The sequence below is a fragment of the Chionomys nivalis genome, chromosome 3 (assembly GCF_950005125.1).
Source record: "Chionomys nivalis chromosome 3, mChiNiv1.1, whole genome shotgun sequence".
Classification (NCBI taxonomy): Eukaryota; Metazoa; Chordata; class Mammalia; order Rodentia; family Cricetidae; genus Chionomys; species Chionomys nivalis.
This window is the reverse complement of record NC_080088.1, coordinates 75930369-75950325: the sequence shown is the minus strand read 5'-3', so window position 1 is coordinate 75950325 and position 19957 is coordinate 75930369. Positions and strand designations below refer to the sequence as shown.

The 19957-nt window shown below is 51.3% G+C and overlaps 2 protein-coding genes across 2 annotated transcripts; both read right to left on the bottom strand.

The window, feature by feature from the left end:
- Positions 1–345: 345 nt before the first annotated feature.
- Ess2 (ess-2 splicing factor homolog) lies at positions 346–11534 on the bottom strand. Its single transcript, XM_057765841.1, has 10 exons — positions 11392–11534; positions 10306–10474; positions 10125–10220; positions 8128–8297; positions 7904–8021; positions 7488–7621; positions 6446–6548; positions 5241–5350; positions 2554–2669; positions 346–2084 (listed from the first exon to the last, which is right to left on the bottom strand). The coding sequence occupies exons 1-10, from the start codon at positions 11524–11526 to the stop codon at positions 1805–1807; spliced, it is 1431 nt and encodes a 476-aa protein (XP_057621824.1). The 5' UTR covers positions 11527–11534; the 3' UTR covers positions 346–1804.
- Positions 11535–14612: 3078 nt separating this feature from the next.
- Positions 14613–15986, bottom strand: Gsc2 (goosecoid homeobox 2). Its single transcript, XM_057766156.1, has 3 exons — positions 15725–15986; positions 15351–15604; positions 14613–14714 (listed from the first exon to the last, which is right to left on the bottom strand). Exons 1-3 carry the CDS (start codon positions 15972–15974, stop codon positions 14613–14615), a joined length of 606 nt encoding a protein of 201 aa, XP_057622139.1. The 5' UTR covers positions 15975–15986.
- Positions 15987–19957: the final 3971 nt, after the last annotated feature.

Here is a 19957-nt window from a genome sequence, read left to right as displayed (position 1 = left end):
TGGCCCAGCTGACAGCTTGTTGCTATCTTCCCCATCCTGTCAACCCGCAATGGCCCAACCTCCAGCATTCCTCAATCAAAGTGTCTAGATGCCATTCCTGGTTACATCCTTCCCTGAAGGGTCCCTCACACTGGTCAAATGCTTGAGGGGGTCAGCACCTAGGCAGCATCCATGCTCCCATCTCCCGTCTCTGCTTCCCACTCACTCGGGGAACCCCTTGGATTAAAGCTCAACTTCCCTGAGAGACAAAAGTACAAACTCCCTAGCCTGGGATCCCAGTTCCAGTACTGAGGCTCCCAGGGCACAGGAACTCACAGGGGAACATTTGGTTAGCAGAGGCCTGACCTAATTTGTCTCTGATGCCGCGATAAAAACTTTCACCAAAAATAACTTAGGGGAGGAAATGGTTTATTTCAGTGCACACTTTCAGGTCACAGTCCATCACTGAGGGAAGCCAGAGCAGGAGCCTAAGGAGGACCCAAAGCAGAGACCATGGAGGACCGCTGCTTCTTGGCTTCTCTCTAGCCTAATCCCAGGCTCTTACACAACCCAGGGCCCGGCCCTTCTACATCAGTTAGCAATCAAGAAAATGCCCCCCCCCCCCAGACATGCCCTCAGGTCAGTCTGATGAGAGGTAATTCTTCAGTTGAGGTTCCTTCCTCTTAGGGTAACTCCAGCTGTGTCAAACAGACAAACACTAGGCAGAACAAGAGCCAAGGCAGGGAGTAACCAACCCAGGTGGTTTCCAGAGAACACCAGTGCAGAGGCCTGAGTGGACCAATGCCAGCAGACTTGAAAGGTGGCTCTCATGGAATCAAAGCAGGGTCTGGGGCTGAGAAGAGTCAGGTGTGCTTTAGGCTACCTGAATAGCTCAAGCCCTGTGACACTACCAGCAGCTTCAAGACCATTGGCTGGGGAATTAGATCATAGTTTCAGACTCTGTTAGGCCCAGACAGTAGGGACTCTTCTCCTCTGTAAGGCATAGGCTCATGGGCCCAGTAGGCCACTAGTCACCTGAGGGCTAGTTACCCTTAGTCCACAGGCAAAGAGCAGGCTGCTGGTGCACATGGCATTCACAGGTTTACAGCGAGCACAAACTCATCTTTTCATATCACAGCCCAGACTGAGGTAAGGCAGGTGTCTTGGCAGAGCCCAGGAGGAAGTGTCAAGAACACTGGGATAAGCAGAGATTAGGCGGGGAGGTATTGTAGGCCTACCTGAGCTAGAAGTTAGGTGCTAGGAGGTAAGAGCTGAAGCCACAGGAAAGTGACTTGTCCTGGTGTTAGCCTGATAAACAGGACCTACCTGGGCCTGTAACCAACAATCCAAATAGTCAGGCCTAGTTGGGAGCTGCCGAGCTGGACCCAGAACCCATGAGTGCAATGGCATGACTTCTGGGGTCTGAGCTACCCTTCACAGTGGAAGGCTCAGGTGTGAACTCAGCATAGAAGGCAGCTCTGCCAACTACACATCTCCTCCCCCAGAGCCCCTTGCTTCTTAGTCCTGAGGTCCTGAGACACCCAGGTGGGCCCCAGGATATGGATCGGCAGCCCGGCCAGATGGTGCCAGGTGTTCTTTAATGAGGGTTCAGTTTCAGCAGGGCCTTGGGGGACAGCACCAATGCTATACTCCCAAGGGGAGTGATCAGCGTGACGTGCCAACCTGGCCACGGCACAGTACTACACACTTGTGGTGCCTGTGGTCTGGCTCTCCAAGGCCTGGAGTCCTCTGAAGAGTAGACAGCTATCGTATACACTCTACAAAGTGTCCCACAAAGCATCCACAGGTTTGGCCAGGCCTGGCTCTAAAAGAAGTCTGAAGCTTTGCGCCGGGCAGGAAGCTGCAGCAGGTTGTCTGTGATGGAGGCTGGGTCCTGTGTGAGGGGTGTGCGGGTGGCAGACCCAGGGGCTGGTGTGCTTGTCGGGGTCTGTGGCCCACCAGCTGGGGTCTTGAGGTGGGTAGAACGTGCTGGGGATGGTGTATAGCTTGCCCGCAGGGCGCGATCCGTATACTTGCTGGCTGTCCTGCTTACGAGGCGCTGGAGGGCTGGGGACATGGCTGGGCTCAGGCCTTTGGGAGTAAGACTGTAGAGAAGGGACAGAAAAAAGCAACCTTGTTAGAGGCCAGGTGCTGCTCAAGGCAAGGCCTCCCTCAGTTCCTCAGGAAGAGCCCTGTCAAGAGATATGGTCACTCTGAGCTGAGGAGGACAACACTGGGCACAAAGCAGTCAGGTCAGATCTGTGGAACAGCTACCTCTGCCTGTGGGACTGGATGGAGCACGGACTTTTGAGAGCTGGAGTCTCCAACTCTCACAGAACTAACAGGAGCTCACAGTCAGGCAAGGAGCCTAAAGAAGGCCAAGGAAGATACTGAGAGACAGAGAGTGCCTCACAGTCTGCTCCACACACAGCCACAGCCCTCACAGAAGAACCCTGTAGATACACCCTGGGCTCTGTCCTGCAAGTCACGTACCCATATGGTCTTAGAGGCTGAGTGAGATGGGCACAAACTCATCTCTACCCCATCCTACCCAAGGGTCCAGCTGCCTCTCACCTGGCCAAGTTCTCTGTGACTCTCCGCAATGCTTCCTGCTTCTTGGCCCGGTTTTTGGCAGCTGCTTCATTGGCCATCTTCAGACCCAGACGCTCCCTGCGGCCTGGTTCCAAGATCTACAAGGTAGTGGGCATGTGAGTGACTTGTGATGGCCTTGCTACCCTACCCAGCCAGGCAGTCTGTTATCCAGCAGGGCAGCTGCATGGGCACCAGCCTCTCCTCCATGACTGTTATAATCCAGCAACTCATCTGTCCCAATAACTGTCAAAAGCCCCGCCCAGCTGGATGTAGTTGTAGACGGAAGTTTCTGTCCCGCCTGGTCCTGTAGTTGTATCTGTCTCTGGGTTTTTACTGATCATGCTACATGTAGTGGTGGATTCCTGAAATCCCAGCAATTGGCAGGAGACTACAGAATGTGAGGTCGCCCTGGCCTATACAATCAGACACAGTCTTAAAACAAACACAAAGAAAAGCAAGACGGCTCAGTGAGTAAAGGTATTTGTTAAAAGCCTGATGACCTGGTTTGAATCCCCCAAGACTCCACAGGGTGGAAGGAGAGAACCACTCTAACAGGTTGTCCTCTGACCTCCATACATGTGCTATATCACATGCCATGCACATAGATGCTTATACACATACACAAAGAAATAAAAAGTGGATGGGAGCTGAGTGGTGGTGCATGCCTTCAGTCTCAACACTTGAGAGGCAGATCTCTGTGAGTTCAAGGACAGCTGGATCAACACAGTGAGGTCCAGGCAAATCTGAGCTACATAGTGAGACATGCTCTCAAAACACACAAAAATGCTGGTCCCAGCACTTCAGATACTAAAAGGGGTGGAGGGTATGTACAGGAAGCAGATCCTGGATTAAATCCCCAGCAACCCCACCAAAAAAACCCCAAGTGAAAACCACCACCACCAACAACAAAAACAGTTTAAACTATACCATTACCTGATGGAGGAAGGTCATTCAGCTCCCTACAACAATTACCTTCTAGTTGTTTTTTAAATTATTGTTTTATATTTAAGGTTTTCACTTTTCTGGAACTTACTTTGCTGGTACCAATATTCAGAACCTAGTTTACCTTTTATCCTCAAAGGCCCTGCAATCTCGCACCATCTGAAACACCACCTTTCCCTCCCTCCCATACCCTCTATTTTTTGTCTGCCCCCAGCTTTCCATCCTGCTTGACACTTGGGCACACAAGGCACAGTGGGCTGCTCTGCCCTGTCCCCTGCAGAGCCTGCCCAGGGTTTGTTTGTTTCAGAACTCTTTTCTGGAAGAGGCCACTGCAGGGCTAGTGCCACTCACCGTTCAGTCAGAGCCGTAGTCCACACTTCGTGTTCAACAGCACCTTGTCTGTTCTCCTGTTTGGCTTGGTTATCTCACATCCCAGATACAGTCTACAGTCAAGACCTCCAAAACCTCCACCCATGATCTGTCTAGGTGCGTGGCACATGAACTCTACCGACTGCTCGAGGCCAGGGAGGTCCTCCCGGCTCGGCCCAGGACAGCAGTGTCAGGACTGCGGTGCACGTCTGACGCGGACTTAGGAAAGCTCTGCTCTTCCTGGGGGTCCGGACTCTACTGCTGAGTAACATGATCCCTCTCTGCCACAGCCTGAATTGATTACAGCCGGTATCTGGAGGCTTGAGATGACCCGGGGCCCAGCCACCAAAGCATACCAAAGCATTTGATATTTATCAAAACCACATCTAATCTTGTTGGGTTCCCAAAGAAGATTCACGTTCTTGATCTGCCCACTGAGGGATAGCACCCTCACAGTGAGCAAGTATACTCTCAAGTATCAGGGACCTTTTCTCCTTAACATTCCAAACCACACTGATGCTCTCTGTTTTGTCCACAAACTCCCTGAAGCCAGGGACATTGTATTTTCTTTCCCCATAGTTCTCAGGCATACCTGCCTCCCACCCACCCACTCGGGCATACCTGCCTCCCACCCCCCCACTCACTCCATCATAGCTCTCAGGCATACCTGCTTCCCACCCACCCACTCGGGCATACCTGCCTCCCACCCCCCCACTCACTCCATCATAGCTCTCAGGCATACCTGCTTCCCACCCACCCACTCGGGCATACCTGCCTCCCACCCACCCACTCGGGCATACCTGCCTCCCACCCCCCCACTCACTCCATCATAGCTCTCAGGCATACCTGCCTCCCACCCACCCACTCAGGCATACCTCCCTCCCACCCACCGACTCCCTCCATCAGGGTCACCTGATTTGTACATGTTGTCTGTCTACCTCTAGCTTCCTGTTCCACCAGAGAGAGGCCACATGATGTATACCAGGCTTTATCTGACTCAGTCTTTCTGGTTTGCTCTAGGTCTTGACCTCCACTGATCCAGTCCTACAATGTTGGGCTCACACTGTACTATCCTGAGTGTCCCTACTATGCTATGTAATCAGAGGCCAGCACATGGTCCTTCTGGAAACACACACTATGTCTGCAGGCCTACAGGGCAGCTGGAGTTTCTGGGCTAACTCTGTGATAGTGTAGCCTCCAGGCCTGCTTTGTTACCTTGCCTTGGTCTCCACCCTTCCAAAGGTTTGCTAGTCCTACCACAATCCCCTCTTTCACAGAAGTCCGGTGCTCGGTCTTGAGCAGAAGCACGAAGGCATCCACACCAAGTCCCAGACTCACGTCCTCTCGCCACAACCCACCTTGAAAGTCGGGCCTGGTGTCCTGTCCACATAGGGGCTCTCTGACCCTTCCACTCTTAGGGGGGTGTTCTCAACTTCTCCCCAAGTCATCAGTGGGGACTCATTCACACCTGCAGACAGAGAGCAGAGGACCTAGTGGGGTGCTGTCTTAATCCATGTATCCCAGCTGACATTAAGGCCAACAGGCAAACTCTTCTTCCCTGAGACTCTAGAGTCTAGCACCCCACCATCTGAAGGGGAACTTCAAAGACACCACAGCCTCAAGGCATGAGAGCTGCGCTTAGGTTGGGGAAGGTGGGTCTATTGGACCCCATCCTAGCATAGGGCCAGGGGCATCAACAGAAGAAAACACTTTGGGTTTCCAAGGCTTCCTAAATCCCAGTGCAAACCTATAGTGTCTTCACATACTTGAGCCCACGTGTGACTCAGTTTCCATCTGGAGTCATTTCTGACTTAAGTCATTTGAGTTCAAGCTTGCTTGCCTGCTCTGCCTTTTCCAGTAACCTTGAGGGCTATGAATAATGTCTGTGTTAACCCATAGAAAAGAATATTTTTTGCCCAGTTGAAAGAGCACATTTTTCTATTAAGGTTTGGGTTGGTGTATGCCAGCCAGAAGCACTCCTTGTTAGAGATTAGAAGCCTCTTCACTGTATAAGATAATGCACCTGTTTAAGCTTCCTCCCAAGGACAGTGCAGGGAGGTGGTTAGCTGACCGGATCGCCCTTTGTTCTGCCTTCTGACTGTGATTAGTATGTACGCTGGCTGAGAAATACACTCAGGGTTGTTTGGTATTTACCATCGGTCCTCCTGGTCTAGCCTATGTTTCTGTCTTCATTTCTCTTAATCTAACTTTTCTGTAGCCTCCCAGGGAACCCCCAGCTAATTTCTGCCGGAGCGGCCTCCGACAGCACTGGGTGTGGGGCCAGCGTGCAGTGAGGCAGAGGAGCAGCCTGTGTATCAAGGACACACCCAATCTCAGCGGCCTCCCTGCAGAGAGACAGTAGGCCTGGTGTCCAGAACCTCTCCACCTACAAAACTCTCCAAATTTAGATCTGTAAGCACCAGGCATGCACACACGTCTGCCTATTCACATCACAGGGAAGACCAGAACAAGACATGGCACACTGGGGAAACTTAGGCACATTCCAGAAGAGTCTAGCCTATGCACCGCCCGGTCCAGTCTGGGCCCACTGCCCATGTCTTACCAGGAGCAGGAGAAGGAGTGGCAACAAATCCAAAGCCGCCCACTCGGGGGGACTCCTGAGGAATAAGCTCTTTGCCGTCAGGGCCAACCTTGCCCTGTTTGTGCTGGAAGAGAGAGAACCCAGAGTCAGGGGGTCTCCACAGCTGACGGCAGGTGCTGGGGTGCATGTAGGAAACACTTCTGGGGTAGAGCTGGGGCTCTTCGGGAAAGAGCAGGAAGACCCCTATTTTCATATCTTCCCAAGGGCTTTGAGGAACTGTAGTAGCGACCATCAAGCAAGGGGTGCCCCTTTTCCTCCACCCAAGGATGAATCTCTTAGGATGCAATACTACAAAGAGTCGGTGCTGTCTTTTTCCTTAGAGGCATCTAAATCTCCCCAATTTCCTGCCTCTCCTCCCACAACCCCATGATGACCAGAGCTACCCTCTGAGAGTACTCACTCTCTTGATCAGACTCCCCCTAGCACTTCCCAGAACACACTGCTCTATTCCCCTCCCTGCCTGGTAGATAGGTATGGGTCTGGATTAGCTTCCAGAAGCTTCTCTTCCCTCAGACCAATATCATAGCGGCTGGTACAGAGCTGGACCCATTGGAAGGGGGCCAAAGGAGACATGGGTCATATCACAAAAGGGCTGTGGTAGTTTTGCCAATTAAGCTTTTTTATTTGACCTTTTTTTAATTGATTTATTGAGTTATACATTTTCCCCTGCTGCCAATTAAGCTCTTTTTTTTAAAATATTTATTTATTTATTATGTATACAATATTCTTTCTGTGTATATGCCTGAAGGCCAGAAGAGGGCACCAGACCTCATTACGGATGGTTGTGAGCCACCACGTGGTTGCTGGGAATTGAACTCAGGACCTTTGGAAGAGCAGGCAATGCTCTTAACCGCTGAGCCATCTCTCCAGCCCCCCAATTAAGCTCTTGTCTGGCCTCAGGACAATCCTAACTTAAAGGGGACAACTACAATGAAAGATGCCACACCTATCCACAGTTAGCCCATCACATTTGTCCAGTTGCCTGGTAGCTCTGCTGACTCACCTGGGCATTCAGGGCAGCCGCCTGCTGTAGCTGGGACCTGCTCAGGGCCTGACTGAAGGGGTCCCGGAGGAAGCGTGTGTTCTTATGAACTACCTGACGTGGTTTCTTGAACAACTGCTCTTCATCAGGGACACCTATGAAAGGAAGAGCACAGTAGCAGGCATCACAGGGGTGGGATGCTCCATGCCCCACCTCAGCCCTAGAGGTCATGCAGCCTGAGGGGTAGAAGCATACTTAGCTAAGTCACCCCCAACCAACACCACACCTACAGAACCTAGCAAAGCGGTGTGGAAGGCAATGCTCCACAGATGTCACATATTCCCAACCCCAAGATGGCCCAGGACCTCTCTCTGGTCCATGCTGCAGTGAACACACACACACTTTAAAAGTCCTGGCCCTCGGTCCTTCTCACTCACCCTCAGGATAGTACATAAGAGAATTCTTCGCCTTATACTTCCAGGTCTCTACTCCAGCCTGACTGCTCTCAATGGCTTGGTGCTCTGCCGATGGGAGTTCAAGATTATCTTTCTGTCGCTAGAGTAATATGGGGGAAAAGTAGGATCAGGGAGGCATTCAGACCTTGTGGCCTTGGGACTCCATCTCCAAAGAAGGTGCCCATGTTTTCAAACTCCGGGACTACCTTCTCAAACTCCTCCTCAGCTTGGTAGAGCCACGCATGACGGGCATGGCTTTTTTCCTTGGCCACCTCCATGATCTCCTGGAAGGAGGCATTGTCCTCACTTGTGTAGCGGCTCAGGAAGACATCCAGGCTGGGCAGCGGTTCCTTCTCCTCCTCATCTGCAGCCTCTCCTGCTCAGGCAGGACAGGTAGGGAACACAGCATCACTCACATGATCACCACTGTATAGCCAGTCTGGGGACCACACCACTCTGGAAGAGCTGGAACCCTGACTCCTGCTAGGTGACACAGCAAACCCCAAGTGTTCAGGTAGCCCCAAGTGGCACCCATAGCTGCCGGCTAGTTCCATTCATCTGCTGGATGCCAAAAGAAGTCTGTGATCTGAGTGGCTGGTGAAGGGGCAGGGACGAACACTGAAGCAAGAGCTCATGAGCTTAGCAGCCCGTTCCTCTGCCCAAACTGTACTAACCCCAGAGGACTGACCTCCAAAGCCCCAAGGTTCTTCTTTCCTTCCCGGGACTGCCTTGCCCTAACTACCTTTCCCTTCCTGGCTGGTGTTACAGGTGAGTGTGGTCATTATGCATCAGGGTATCAAGTTCATTCCTAAGGCAGAAGCCATATGGTCCAGCGCTCCAGGGAGGGCCACACAGACTCTGGGCCACAAAAGCCAACCATACCACCTTGATCCCTGCCACCAAGGCAAGCGATTATCCTGTAGAGGTAGCACTGAAAATCTCAAGGGGGCATGTGAGACCAAGGTTTCTCATCCATTCTGACAGTCTGAACCACTATCTGTGTGCCAGCCAGTGCCAAACACAAGTTCAAGAGCATTCAACTGTTGACTATTCCTGATACCTACAGAAGTTACGGCCTTTCGAAGCCTGTTTCCTTACCTGTAATTATAGAACTCCAATGTTTACTGGTAAAATAAATGTGTAAAAAGAAGGGCATCTTCAGATTGTCCTGTGACTACTATATTTCCATCAAGGATCAAGCTCCAAGGATAGCGACTACTGTGTTCATGGAAGAAAAAGCTGGGTTGTGGAGAAGCTATGCTTGAGTGAGCACATTGTACATCTGCCATGGTACAGTACGCTGCAGACTAGCGCCTGATACAAAAGCATCTTACCCACCTCTAGTGATAAATCCTATTACTGATCAACCAATCCAGACAAGTCCCTTAGGATGTGGAACACACACATGGCCAAGAGATCTATACAGGGTTCCTCCTGACTTTAAGATACACCCCACATGGATATTCGATGCTCAGGAAACGTGGAGAAGACGGCACATTCACCTGTTCTACATGCCTGTGGATGTGCAGCACACCATGTGCTAATCCAAATGTGGAGCCCTCTGATGGGAGCAAGACCATGACCCTGCTCTCTGGGAGGGCATTCGAATTAGTAGTTAGGGTGAGAAACAAGAAACACTTTCCGGAATGTTACGTCCTGCAGGGAAACACAGAGCCAGCAGTGTGGCAAACAGTGAGACTCTGGTCTCAGCACGACAAATCAGAGAAGCCAAGGCAAGCTTTGAGGTATAGAGCCCCAGGGTGTTCCAACTTTACACAAAAGGTCAGGAACCTCAATGTACACACAAGTTTCTGCCTCTTAGCCCAAACAGGTAACACCCAAATACGGACCTGAAGGAAGAGACACAAGCAGCAACTGACGCGGAAGGAAGAAGGGGCCTAAGGCATCTTCAGGAGTCAGTAACGAAAGAGCTTTCCCAGCCCACAGACCCTACAAGACAAAGGCTGGCACATTCAACAGGCTGGTGACAGTGATGGGCTCTCATTCCAGAGACAGGCACAGAACGCTGCTCCTACACACTGGGGAGCTGGACAGAACTTCTGCTTCCCACACCAGGCTTTGATCCCAAAAGCTGATACTTAGGTTAGGGGACCCCTCTCAAGGATGAAATGTGGTCCTGAGAAAACTCAATATGGCTCCCAAGCACTCTCGACAATGAGACCAAGAGAGTGTGCTCACTCACCATCATCTAGGTCCCGGCCCTGCGACCGGGGCTTGCTGCCCACCACACCAGAGCCTGCGTGTACCTCAGGAGTTTCAAAGGTGGCTGGAGTAACATCTGAGGGAAGCAAGTTAGAAATTAGAGCAAGTCTAAAGTGACAACAGACTTCCCTCTGTGCCCTTGTAGAGTGGCATCCTCTTACAGGGTGGTGGAGGTTCCCGAGATATCTTGCCCAGAGCAGAGCCAAACTTGATGGCAATCTGGCGCATACGCTCCAAATCTCCATTTTCCTCAGCCTCCAAGTATTCCTTCTGTGCCTGCAGCTTCTCCACATCAGGGAAGAAATCTCTCTGGATGACTGTCTGGAGTCCCTATCATAAGCAATCAGAACAAAGGCCAGAGCTGGCATTTGGGAGCCTTGACACCAGTATCCATGTTAGGCCCTAAGGGCTTTTCACTTCTGCCTATCTGGATAACTGCGGTTTGCAAGGTGGTTTAGACGCATTTTCTAGCAAGGTGGTCCATCTCATATGGTTCTGATTACCTAACATTACTGAACAACCTCTTGAAAAAATCCTTCACTAACTGGTCTTTCTCGTTCTCCTTTGCTGGCCCCATCTACAACATCAGCCGGACTAATGTGGATGTTGTCATCCTCATCATTCCACCCATGAATTTTTATTTCAATCCAAACCTTTCTCTTGAAAGCCAATTACCACTACCGCCACCACCGGATGAAATTCACAAGGTATCGCCTCCAGCCAGACCTTGCTGTGGAGCTGCAAATCTGTATACCCAGCTGCGTGGCGAGGACACATGCTGGCATATCCCAGAAGCGTCCTAAATTTAACCAGTCTAAAACTAGACCTATGTCAGCTTGCCCTCCAGCATGTTTGCAGTGGGACCCCTAACTCGACGAGCAACCGAGACCCTCAATAACACGGCCAGTACCGCGGTCTATTTCCAGGACCCCCCAGCCTTTACGCTTAATGTCGCTGCCTTCCAGAAAGTCCTTTTCGCCATCACCCTAAAAACGTGTCAAAATTCTACCCATACTTTAACAGGAAACTTCATTTCTTTGACCCTCAACAGACAACTCCAACTTTTCGTTGAAAACTGGACGCCAGCTTCTGCACTGTTTCCTTGGGTCTCAAGATTTTCCAAACCCCAAGGCAGTTGTTCTGCTTCCCCAGGAGGCTGCGAGTTCCAGGACCAGAAAAAGGACTGGGGAGGAACGCGAATCGGGGGAGAGGCCCGAAAGTAGCCAGCGCTCGCACTGAGCTGGTACCTCGATGTACTCTTCTTCATCCAGAACCCGCTGCTTGCTTCTCGCAACCCCGGCCTCCCGGGCCGCGCGCTTCCTCGGGGTCGCAGACGCGGAGGGCAGAAACAGAGAGCCCGCCGAGGTCCCGGGCGTCCCCATCGCTATCCCAGAACCACTCGGGCGGCGTAGGCAACACCAACAGCCAGCCAATGGAGAAGCAGTATTTTTATAACAAAGCCGGCGCTCCAAATGATGTCACTGGGAGCGCCGGATCTTAAGGGACTTGTAGTCTTTGATTCCCGTCTGCGTTGCTTGTGACTGTCTAGACTATGGTCACTAGGGGGCGCTGTGGGGCGAATATTTGAAGCCACATTCCTTCTGTTAGAAGTTTCATTTTTTCTCAAAAAACAAAAACAACAAACAAAAAAAACCCCACTGCATATGTTTCAAAGGAGTTTTTAAATACTTCAAAAATCATATATAACTTCAAAATTCAGAAAAAGAACACTAAGACAATTCTTCCCAGATTATCTAACAAAAGGTAAAAGAAAGGAAAGAACGAGAGGGCACTTAAATCTCTGGTTAGATTTATTAGTTCCCTGCCTGCCGAGTGGGCTTCCCAAAAGAGGCCTGTACTCACTGACAGGATTCACTGGACTTCCATCCTAAGGGACATTGTGAATTATGCCAAACAAGTTCTAGCCCAGAATGATTTGGTACAATTTTGCTTTTCCAATGATCTCTTCCTTCATTGGGAGTCACTGGGGACTTTATGGCTATGTCCCTGCCCCTATAGAGTTGATCACAATAATAAACACACATTAAGTCATCCTGAAAATGTGTAAAATCATGTCTGTGACTTGCAAGAAGAAGTCTACTCAGAGAATCCTGATTTCTGCACAGGGCATATCAAACGACATTTTCCCCAGGCAGAATGTGGTCATAGATTGTGTTCATAGTCCAAGACGAATGGACAGGCTTCAGTCAAGTGGCACTGGAAAGGCGTGTGCAGAGGCCCAGGCTAGGATGGAGCAAGGCAAATCCCCAAGTAGGGCATTTTTCACACAGCGCAGCGAAGGAAGTGACAGCAGAGGGGCAGAGCCGAGCTGCACAGTATCTTTGGGGTCTTGGCAAGAAACATTATTTTCATTTTGAAAGGGAGGCCAGAGTGGGTTCAGGTGAACATAACTAGAGAAAGTTGTAATGGTCATGGTGCAAGGTGATGGCAGTTTTCATCAGGTTTGCGCAGCTAAAGCTGCAGAGACGCTAGTTCCTAGGCTTTATTGACATATTTAGAGGCGACATTGGATGGGCTTGGTGTGAATACGTGAGGGACAGAGACACTGTAAGAAGAGAATGGAGAGGGGTGTGGAGATAGCTCATCCTTTAAAATCACTTGTTGCTCTTCCAGAGGATTGGGGTTCAGTTTCTAGTTCCTACCCGGTGGCTCACAACTGCCCTTCTAGGAGTTCCAACGCCCTCTTCTGATCTCCACCAGCACGGGCAAACATATCGTGCACATGCATGCATTCAGGCAACACATACACACACACACATATACACACGATTGTTTTTTAAAGAAGAGAATAGAGATGGGAGAGGCTTTGAAATAGACACTTGCTAAGGTCAGGCATCAGCTGAGGGGTGGGAGGAGCCTCTGCAGGGGATGGTAACAGCGAGAGGAGGGCAGAAACTCAGGCAAACTCTGGTTCTGGATAACCAAGAAGGACAGGGGGCCTGGAACCCAGCACAATGTGAATGCCCAAGCCTACAGGTGAGCTGACATCCTAGACTACTGTGTCTGAAGCTAGACAGCGTCATCTTCTAAGGCAAGGCCAAAGTTCGGGAAGAAGAGTCTGGCGGCAGCCTCAAGTGTGCATCCTAGGGACTGGGGAAGGAGTCCCCATCCTGGATGTCTCTAGCAGTGTTAGGGACAGCTCTGGCTGGGGATACATGCCTGCTCAGTGTTCTCCAGACCAGCCATCTTTTTTTGTTTTGTTTTGTTTTTCGAGACAGGGTTTCTCTGTAGTTTTAGAGCCTAGAACTTGTTCTGTAGACCAGGATGGCCTTGAACTCACAGAGATTCTCCTGCCTCTGCCTCCCCAGTGCTGGGATTAAAGGTGTGTGCCACCACTGCCCGGCTAAACCAACTATCTTTACACAGTGCCAAGATTTTCTGCCATTGGCTCTACAGTTTAGCTTCCATGGATGGACCACATCTCTCGCAGACACCACCACACACTTCAGAACCTGTAAGGGGACAGAGCAAGGAGATCAGGACAGGAATGGTGGCGTTAGCTGTCCCCAGCCCACTGCCCAGGTCAGCAGGCGATGGAAGCTGCACTTCCATGCTGTAGTAGCCTGCACACTTGTGTGTGACCAGGATTATAGAAGGACAAACATTCCCCAAGGTAGTGGGGATGGCATGTTCCCTGAATAGGCAGATGCCACTGTATGGAAACCTCCTGGGGGCAAATGGCTAAAGATCTCCCATCTGGGAAGCAGGTTGGTAGTGCCCAGAGGGCATAGCAAATCCCAGGAGGCCTTGCTACCATCCACTGGCTTCAATTCTGGTAGGGAAAACATGGTACTAGAACTGAGGATTTGTTGAGCTGTGCTCTCCAAGACGTGCTGATCCCCTAGTTCTCTGGAAATGTGGAGGGGAGCCAGCTCCTCAATAGGTGTGGAAACGAAGCCTGAAACGAGGACTTGGGGTCCTGGACTGTTTGGTGGTATTTGTAGGTCTTGTTTATTTCTTGGTAACAGCACAAGGCTGAGATGAAGGAGTGGGTGCAGGGATCCGGAACATACCAACCACAGCCTCCTTATCCCACAGGGCCTGACACAGGTCCAGTGTAGGACCTTGGGGGGCAGAATAAGCCCAGAAAGTGGAAGACTAGATACTGGGCCAGTCCTGGAGACAGCGAGGGAGGCTCCCCTGGAGAGGATTTGGGGTCCTGGATGGAGTTAGCACCTCTCTAGGTGGTAACGATGCCCGAGGAAGTTAACCTGCTCTGTCTGCACTTTACCCGCAGGAGCTCTTTGGCTCCCGCCCCATGTGCCCTCCCGTCATAGGTGAAGAGGTCTTGGATCCCCTCTCTCCCAGCACTGGCCAGGCGGACACTGAAAGAGAACCGAGGAAGACGATGCTGTCCTCTCTTAGTTTCTGTGCAAGTAGCTCTGTCTCCCTCCTACTTTGTCGTGCTCCAAGTCACTGCCAAAGCCAGGAGAACCACCAGACACCATCAACAACTCTCCTTGGGAGGTTTCTTGGTTCCAGGCAGGAGCCTTGATGATGAAGCACGCTTTTGGTGTCGCCACTTGGCCCGGCGGTTCTTGAACCAGACCTGAGGAGGAAGGGGACCAGGACAGCTCAGGCTCCATGGACCAACACCCAAAGAACTTCGGAAGGGCTGATAGGCGCGCCGGGTGGTAGGCGACACCACAGAGGTGCAGGTGAATGGATCTGCATCACTTCCCTTAGCCACACAAAGAAAAGAACCAAAACCTCCTACACGGAGATTTCCTAGTCTCCCAGCCTTGGCCCAGTATCTCCCTCTCTCAAAGTACTAAGTAATCTAGGCTGGCGTCTAACTCGCTATGTGTCAAGGATGACTCTGATGAACGCGTGATCCTCCTGTCTCCACCTCCCCGAATGTTGAGATTACAGACGTGTGCCACCGTGCCTGACTAGTTTTGCACATTTCTTAACTTTCCCACATCGGGGTATGAATGAACGCGTCTCTCTTCAATAGGGAAAACGGGGAGGACAGACGAAGTCAGAGAAAAAGACTCTTTAACGCCTTCCAATTTCGGCGGCACCCCAAAAACATGATACAGGAACTGGTCCTGCGCTCCCATCCACTGATCCTGGGGGTTTCCCTCCAGCGTGGAGAGCTAAGAGATGACCCCCAGCCTGGTCGGTCTTTGAAAGAGAAGTGTGGTGTCAGAGTTGGCCTCCGGGCTGCGGGGCAGACACCCACCTCCACGCGCTCCTCCCGCAGGCGGATGCGGACCGCCAAGCGCTCGCGTGTGCCCACGTCGGGATACTGATTCTGTACAAAAAGCGCCTCGAGCGCCTGCAGCTGCTCCTCGCTGAAAATGGTTCGGTGACGCCTTGTGCGCCGCTGCGGGCCCTGGCCGCTCGTGGCGGTCAGAGCCGGAGAGCCTGCGCTCGGCGCCGTCAGGGGCAAGGGCGCCGCCGGTGCCAGTCTCAGCGGCCACGCTAGCCTCACTCCTGCGGGGCGGGGCGGGGCGAGGGCGCGGGCAGACACAGGGTTAGGATGGGAGCCGAGCTCGCCCCACCGGCCGCCCTGCGAGATCCCGGAGCTCGCCTCGCCCCGCGGCTCGCACTCACCGGGTGTGGACGCCGCCTCCGGGACTCCGCGGGGTGATGCTCGCGGGCCGCAGCAACAGCAGCAGGTGCAGGGCGCTGCGGCGGCAGGCGCCTCGGACTCGTCGGGCTCAGCGGGGTTCCGGTCACCGACGGGTTGCTGTGGCCGTGCCACGGGCCTGCGTTCCGGCAGGCTGGAGAGGATGTGCTCGATGGAGAAAGGGCAGGGTCGTCCAGGATCCCTGCGGCTCGTCGCGCTGCCTGTAGTCGCCATGCCCGCGGGCCGCTGGCGCGAGCGACCGAATATATACGTCGGGGGTGGGAGGTGCGGTAATCCCCGGGCCGGGCGCCGCTTTCGCGTGTGCTAATCCCGTCGCCAGTTCTCAGAGAGCTAATCCCCGAGCACGGAGGAGGGAGAGCCACTCCGTCTGGGTGCAGGGAGCCACGACGCCAGGAGGGAGCCCTGTGCTTTCCCATGTCCAGAGCTGGAGGGAAAGGAAGTGGTCAGGAGCCCACATTGTCTCCTATGGCTCAGTCGCTTGCTGGGAAGGATGCCAGGACCCTGGAGACCTCTGAGCGCACAGGGTCCCCGCCTCTGCTCTACCCGTGACTTTCCTGGTTCTGTCGCCACCCATGAAAGTGGAGCAGATTCCTGGAATCCAAATTTCCTCCCCTACTTCGAGTGAGTCCAGCGCCCTTGGCAGTCAGGTCATCCCACATCACAGCTATTGCTCACTTTGGAGCCCAGGTCAGATTTTCCTGTAACAAAATACCATTTCCAGGGTGGGAAGTGGAAGCTGGCCTCGAACTCACAGAGATTCATCTACTCCTTGTCTCCCGAATGCTGGGAGAGTCACTAATTCTGTGCGTTCTTTCTAGGATCTAGATGGATTTTCTAACCCCGTCTAAAGCCTGTCTTCTTGTTACCTCCTGTGTTAGAAGACCCCTGACACCTTGCCGCGATCCCCTCAAACATTAATATCCCCCTCACGCCACAGTGCCTGAGAGCTGTTTCACATGCTCCTCTTCTACTCTTGGCCCAGGCCAGTTCTGCTCTGCCTTACAATATAACCTCTGCCCACCATTCTTCCCACCAGAGACCATGCCTGGCCCAGTTTACGCCATTGTCAATTACGAAGCTTTGGACCTCCGGCCCTTAGCTTGAGACACTTTGCTTTTGATCTTATAGGACAGAGCAATAGACCGCTTCACTGGTACTACTCTCTTCCTGGCTGTGTGACATTCCAAAGGCTCCTTCCTTGGATTGTCCAGTGTCATGATACTGACCAACAACTGTCAAGAGTAGTTCTTAAGGGGACAAATGTTGGGACTTGCGAGGCAGTTCTGTCATCTGCAGGATCTCAGGGCTCCAGGGGCTGAGGCAAGAGCAGAAGACCAGTCTGGTGAGACCTGCTTTTTTTTTTTTTTAATTATTTTTATTTTATGTACATTGGTGTTTTTTTTTCTTTCAAGATTTATTTATTTATTATGCATACAGCATTCCTTCCATGTGTGCCTGCAGGCCAGAAGAAGGCACCAGATCTCATTATAGATGGCTGTGAGCCACCATGTGGTTGCTGGGAATTGAACTCAGGACCTCTGGAAGAGTAGCCAGTGCTCTTAACTACTGAGCCATCTCTCCAGCTCACCTGCCTTTTTAAAAAAAAGATTTATTTATTTATTTATTACATATACAGTGTTCTGTATGTATGCTTGCAGACCAGAAGAGAGCACCAGATCTCATTAAAGATGGCTGTGAGCCATCGTATGGTTGCTGGAAATTGAACGCAGGACTTCTGGAAGAGCAGCCAGTGCTCTTAACCACTGAACCATCTCTCCAGCCCCTGAGATCTGTCAAAAAAAAAAACCTCCCTCGGGGGCTGGAGAGATGGCTCAGAGGTTAAGAGCATTGCCTGCTCTTCCAAAGGTCCTGAGTTCAATTCCCAGCAACCACATGGTGGCTCACAACCATCTGTAATGGGGTCTGGTGCCCTCTTCTGGCCTGCAGGCATACACACAGACAGAATATTGTATACATAATAAATAAATAAATATTTTTTAAAAACCTCCCTCAAAAAGCCAAAGGCCTAGTACAATGGTACTTTTAACTTCAGCATTTGAGAGACAGAGGCAGACAGATCTTTGAGGTATATGGTGAGACACTGTCTCCAAAAAAGGTATTGTTCCTAGGTTTTAGACAGTTGCTAGGTGTCAGAACTCCCCTGGAGACAGGGGTGAGGCCCCAGGAACATTAGCTGTCTTCGTAGCCAGCTTAACCACTCACCCTTCCTCACCTTTCCGAACCCTCCTTTAGGTTCCTCTGCCGACTGCTCTAGTACCGGTGAGGATGCTATGGACTTGAAGCGATGGCTCTTGCTGGCTCATTTCTGTCACAAGAATCTCAGAGTGTGTTCATCTGAGAGGCTCAGGGATAGCATCACTAACTCTGTGTGTGACCTTTCAGCCTGCCTCATGGTTATAGAATGGCTGCTACAGCTCCAAATTTCCCACGTGTTCCTTTGGATGTAGAAATCTTTTCTAGCAGAACTTCATGTAGAAGAACACCTGCACCTACACCCACTACAATGCCCAGGGGCACGAGGTGGCCAGTAATCCCACTCAAACTGGAGTTCTGCTCAGAATGGGACAGCGAGGCCAGGGGCAGGAAGCCCTCTGTGATGTCTGATGTATCTTCCTCCTTCACTGCCTGTGACCTTGCCCCCATTCCCTTGTATTTCACCTCATGTAGAAGATGACAGAGCACTCTGTGGAAGCCATGTCCTTGGGGACTTCTCCCACCCTCGGTGCTGCCATTCAGGACCACCTTGAGGTGTCAGTGAGCCTTGTGCAGGTGGCAGTCACTCGGTGTGTGGCTCAGTTGTGTCTTCTGAATTTGCCTGCAGCTGATTGGGGCAATGGCACTTTTATCACATCATAGTGTCATGTGATACTATTCCTGAGATAGAGTGAACAAATGCCTACCCACCCCAAGCGGAGAACCAATGGTAGCCAATGTAAGAATACTGCTGAAGTCTAGTTTGGTGAGGTTACTTCCAGGAACAGAAGTGACTCAAAGACAGCTGCATCACTGTGGTGGTTTGAAAGACAATGGCCCCATAGGCTCAGATGTTTTAATACTTGATTGCCCCCAGGTGGTGGTGCTGTTTGGGTGGGTTTAGGAGGTAAGGCCTACTGGAGGAAGTATGCCACTGGGGTTGGGCTTTAGGGTTTAAAAAGAACATGCTGTAGAGATAGCTCAGCAGTTGAGAGCACTGGCTGCTCTTCCAGAGGACCTGGGTTCAATTCCCAGCACCGACATGGCAGCCTATAACTGTCTATTACTCCAGTTCCTTGAGACCTGACATCTTCATGCCAATGCACATAAAATAAAAAAGCCACGCTGTTCTCAGTTCACTCTTTCTGCTTCATGCTTGTGGTTTGAAATGTGAGTTCTCAGCTTGTTGCTCCAGTCATCATGCCTGCTCTCTGCCAAGCTTCCCCACTGTGCCAGGGATGAACTCTTATCCCTCTAGAAATGTAAGCACACAAACTGCCACGCCAGCACAGCAACTGTAGTTCTTCTGAGTGAGGGACTTCAGGATTAACACACAGCACAACTTCAGGTTCTGCAGACAAGCCTTTATTCTACTTTCTCACACAGTATATATAGCCCTCAGTAGGGGAGGCTGAGCCAGCAAAAACAATAAGCTCAACACCGTAGGGGTAAACATCTTTAGAAACATTGATGAAAACAACAGATTGTTTTGTTCTTGTTTTTGCTCTTGTTTTTGGAACAACCAACCACAAAATTGCAAAACAGATCAAGTGGGGGACCCAACAACAAACCCCTTCTTTTGTAAGTTACTTTGATCATGATGTTTTATCATAGTAATGGACAAGTTGATGTGGGATTCCCCTCTGTATGCTGTGAATACCATTGGTTAATAAAGAAACTGGCTTGGCCTGATAGGGTAGAACTTAGCTAGGCAGGGAACACTAAACTGAATGCTGGGAGGAATAAGGCGAAGGGAAGGAGAAGCTATGGAGCCGCAGCCAGAGATAGCCGAAACTTTGCCGGTAAGCCACTGCCACATGGTGATACACAGATTAATAGAAATGGGTTAAATTAAGTTGTAAAATCTAGCCAATAAGAAGCTAGAGCCCATGTAGCACATGTGTGCATGTTTGAGGTCAGAAGAGAACATTGGACCTGGAACTGGAGATACAGACACTTGTGAGGTGCCATGTGGGTGCTGG

Bases quoted from the DNA above. Each gene is read 5' to 3' on its own strand.
- Ess2 (XM_057765841.1), bottom strand. From the start codon at position 11,526: ATGGGGACGCCCGGGACCTCGGCGGGCTCTCTGTTTCTGCCCTCCGCG. The intron at 5,351-6,445 runs GTAAGACATGGG...CTCTGTCTGCAG, and splicing joins CACTCCTTCTCCTGCTCCTG to GTGTGAATGAGTCCCCACTG. The intron at 2,670-5,240 runs GTGGGTTGTGGC...ACTACCTTGTAG, and splicing joins CACCAGGCCCGACTTTCAAG to ATCTTGGAACCAGGCCGCAG.
- Gsc2 (XM_057766156.1), bottom strand. From the start codon at position 15,974: ATGGCGACTACAGGCAGCGCGACGAGCCGCAGGGATCCTGGACGACCC. The intron at 15,605-15,724 runs GTGAGTGCGAGC...CCCGCCCCGCAG, and splicing joins GGAGGCGGCGTCCACACCCG to GAGTGAGGCTAGCGTGGCCG. The intron at 14,715-15,350 runs GTGGGTGTCTGC...CTTCCTCCTCAG, and splicing joins TGCGGGAGGAGCGCGTGGAG to GTCTGGTTCAAGAACCGCCG.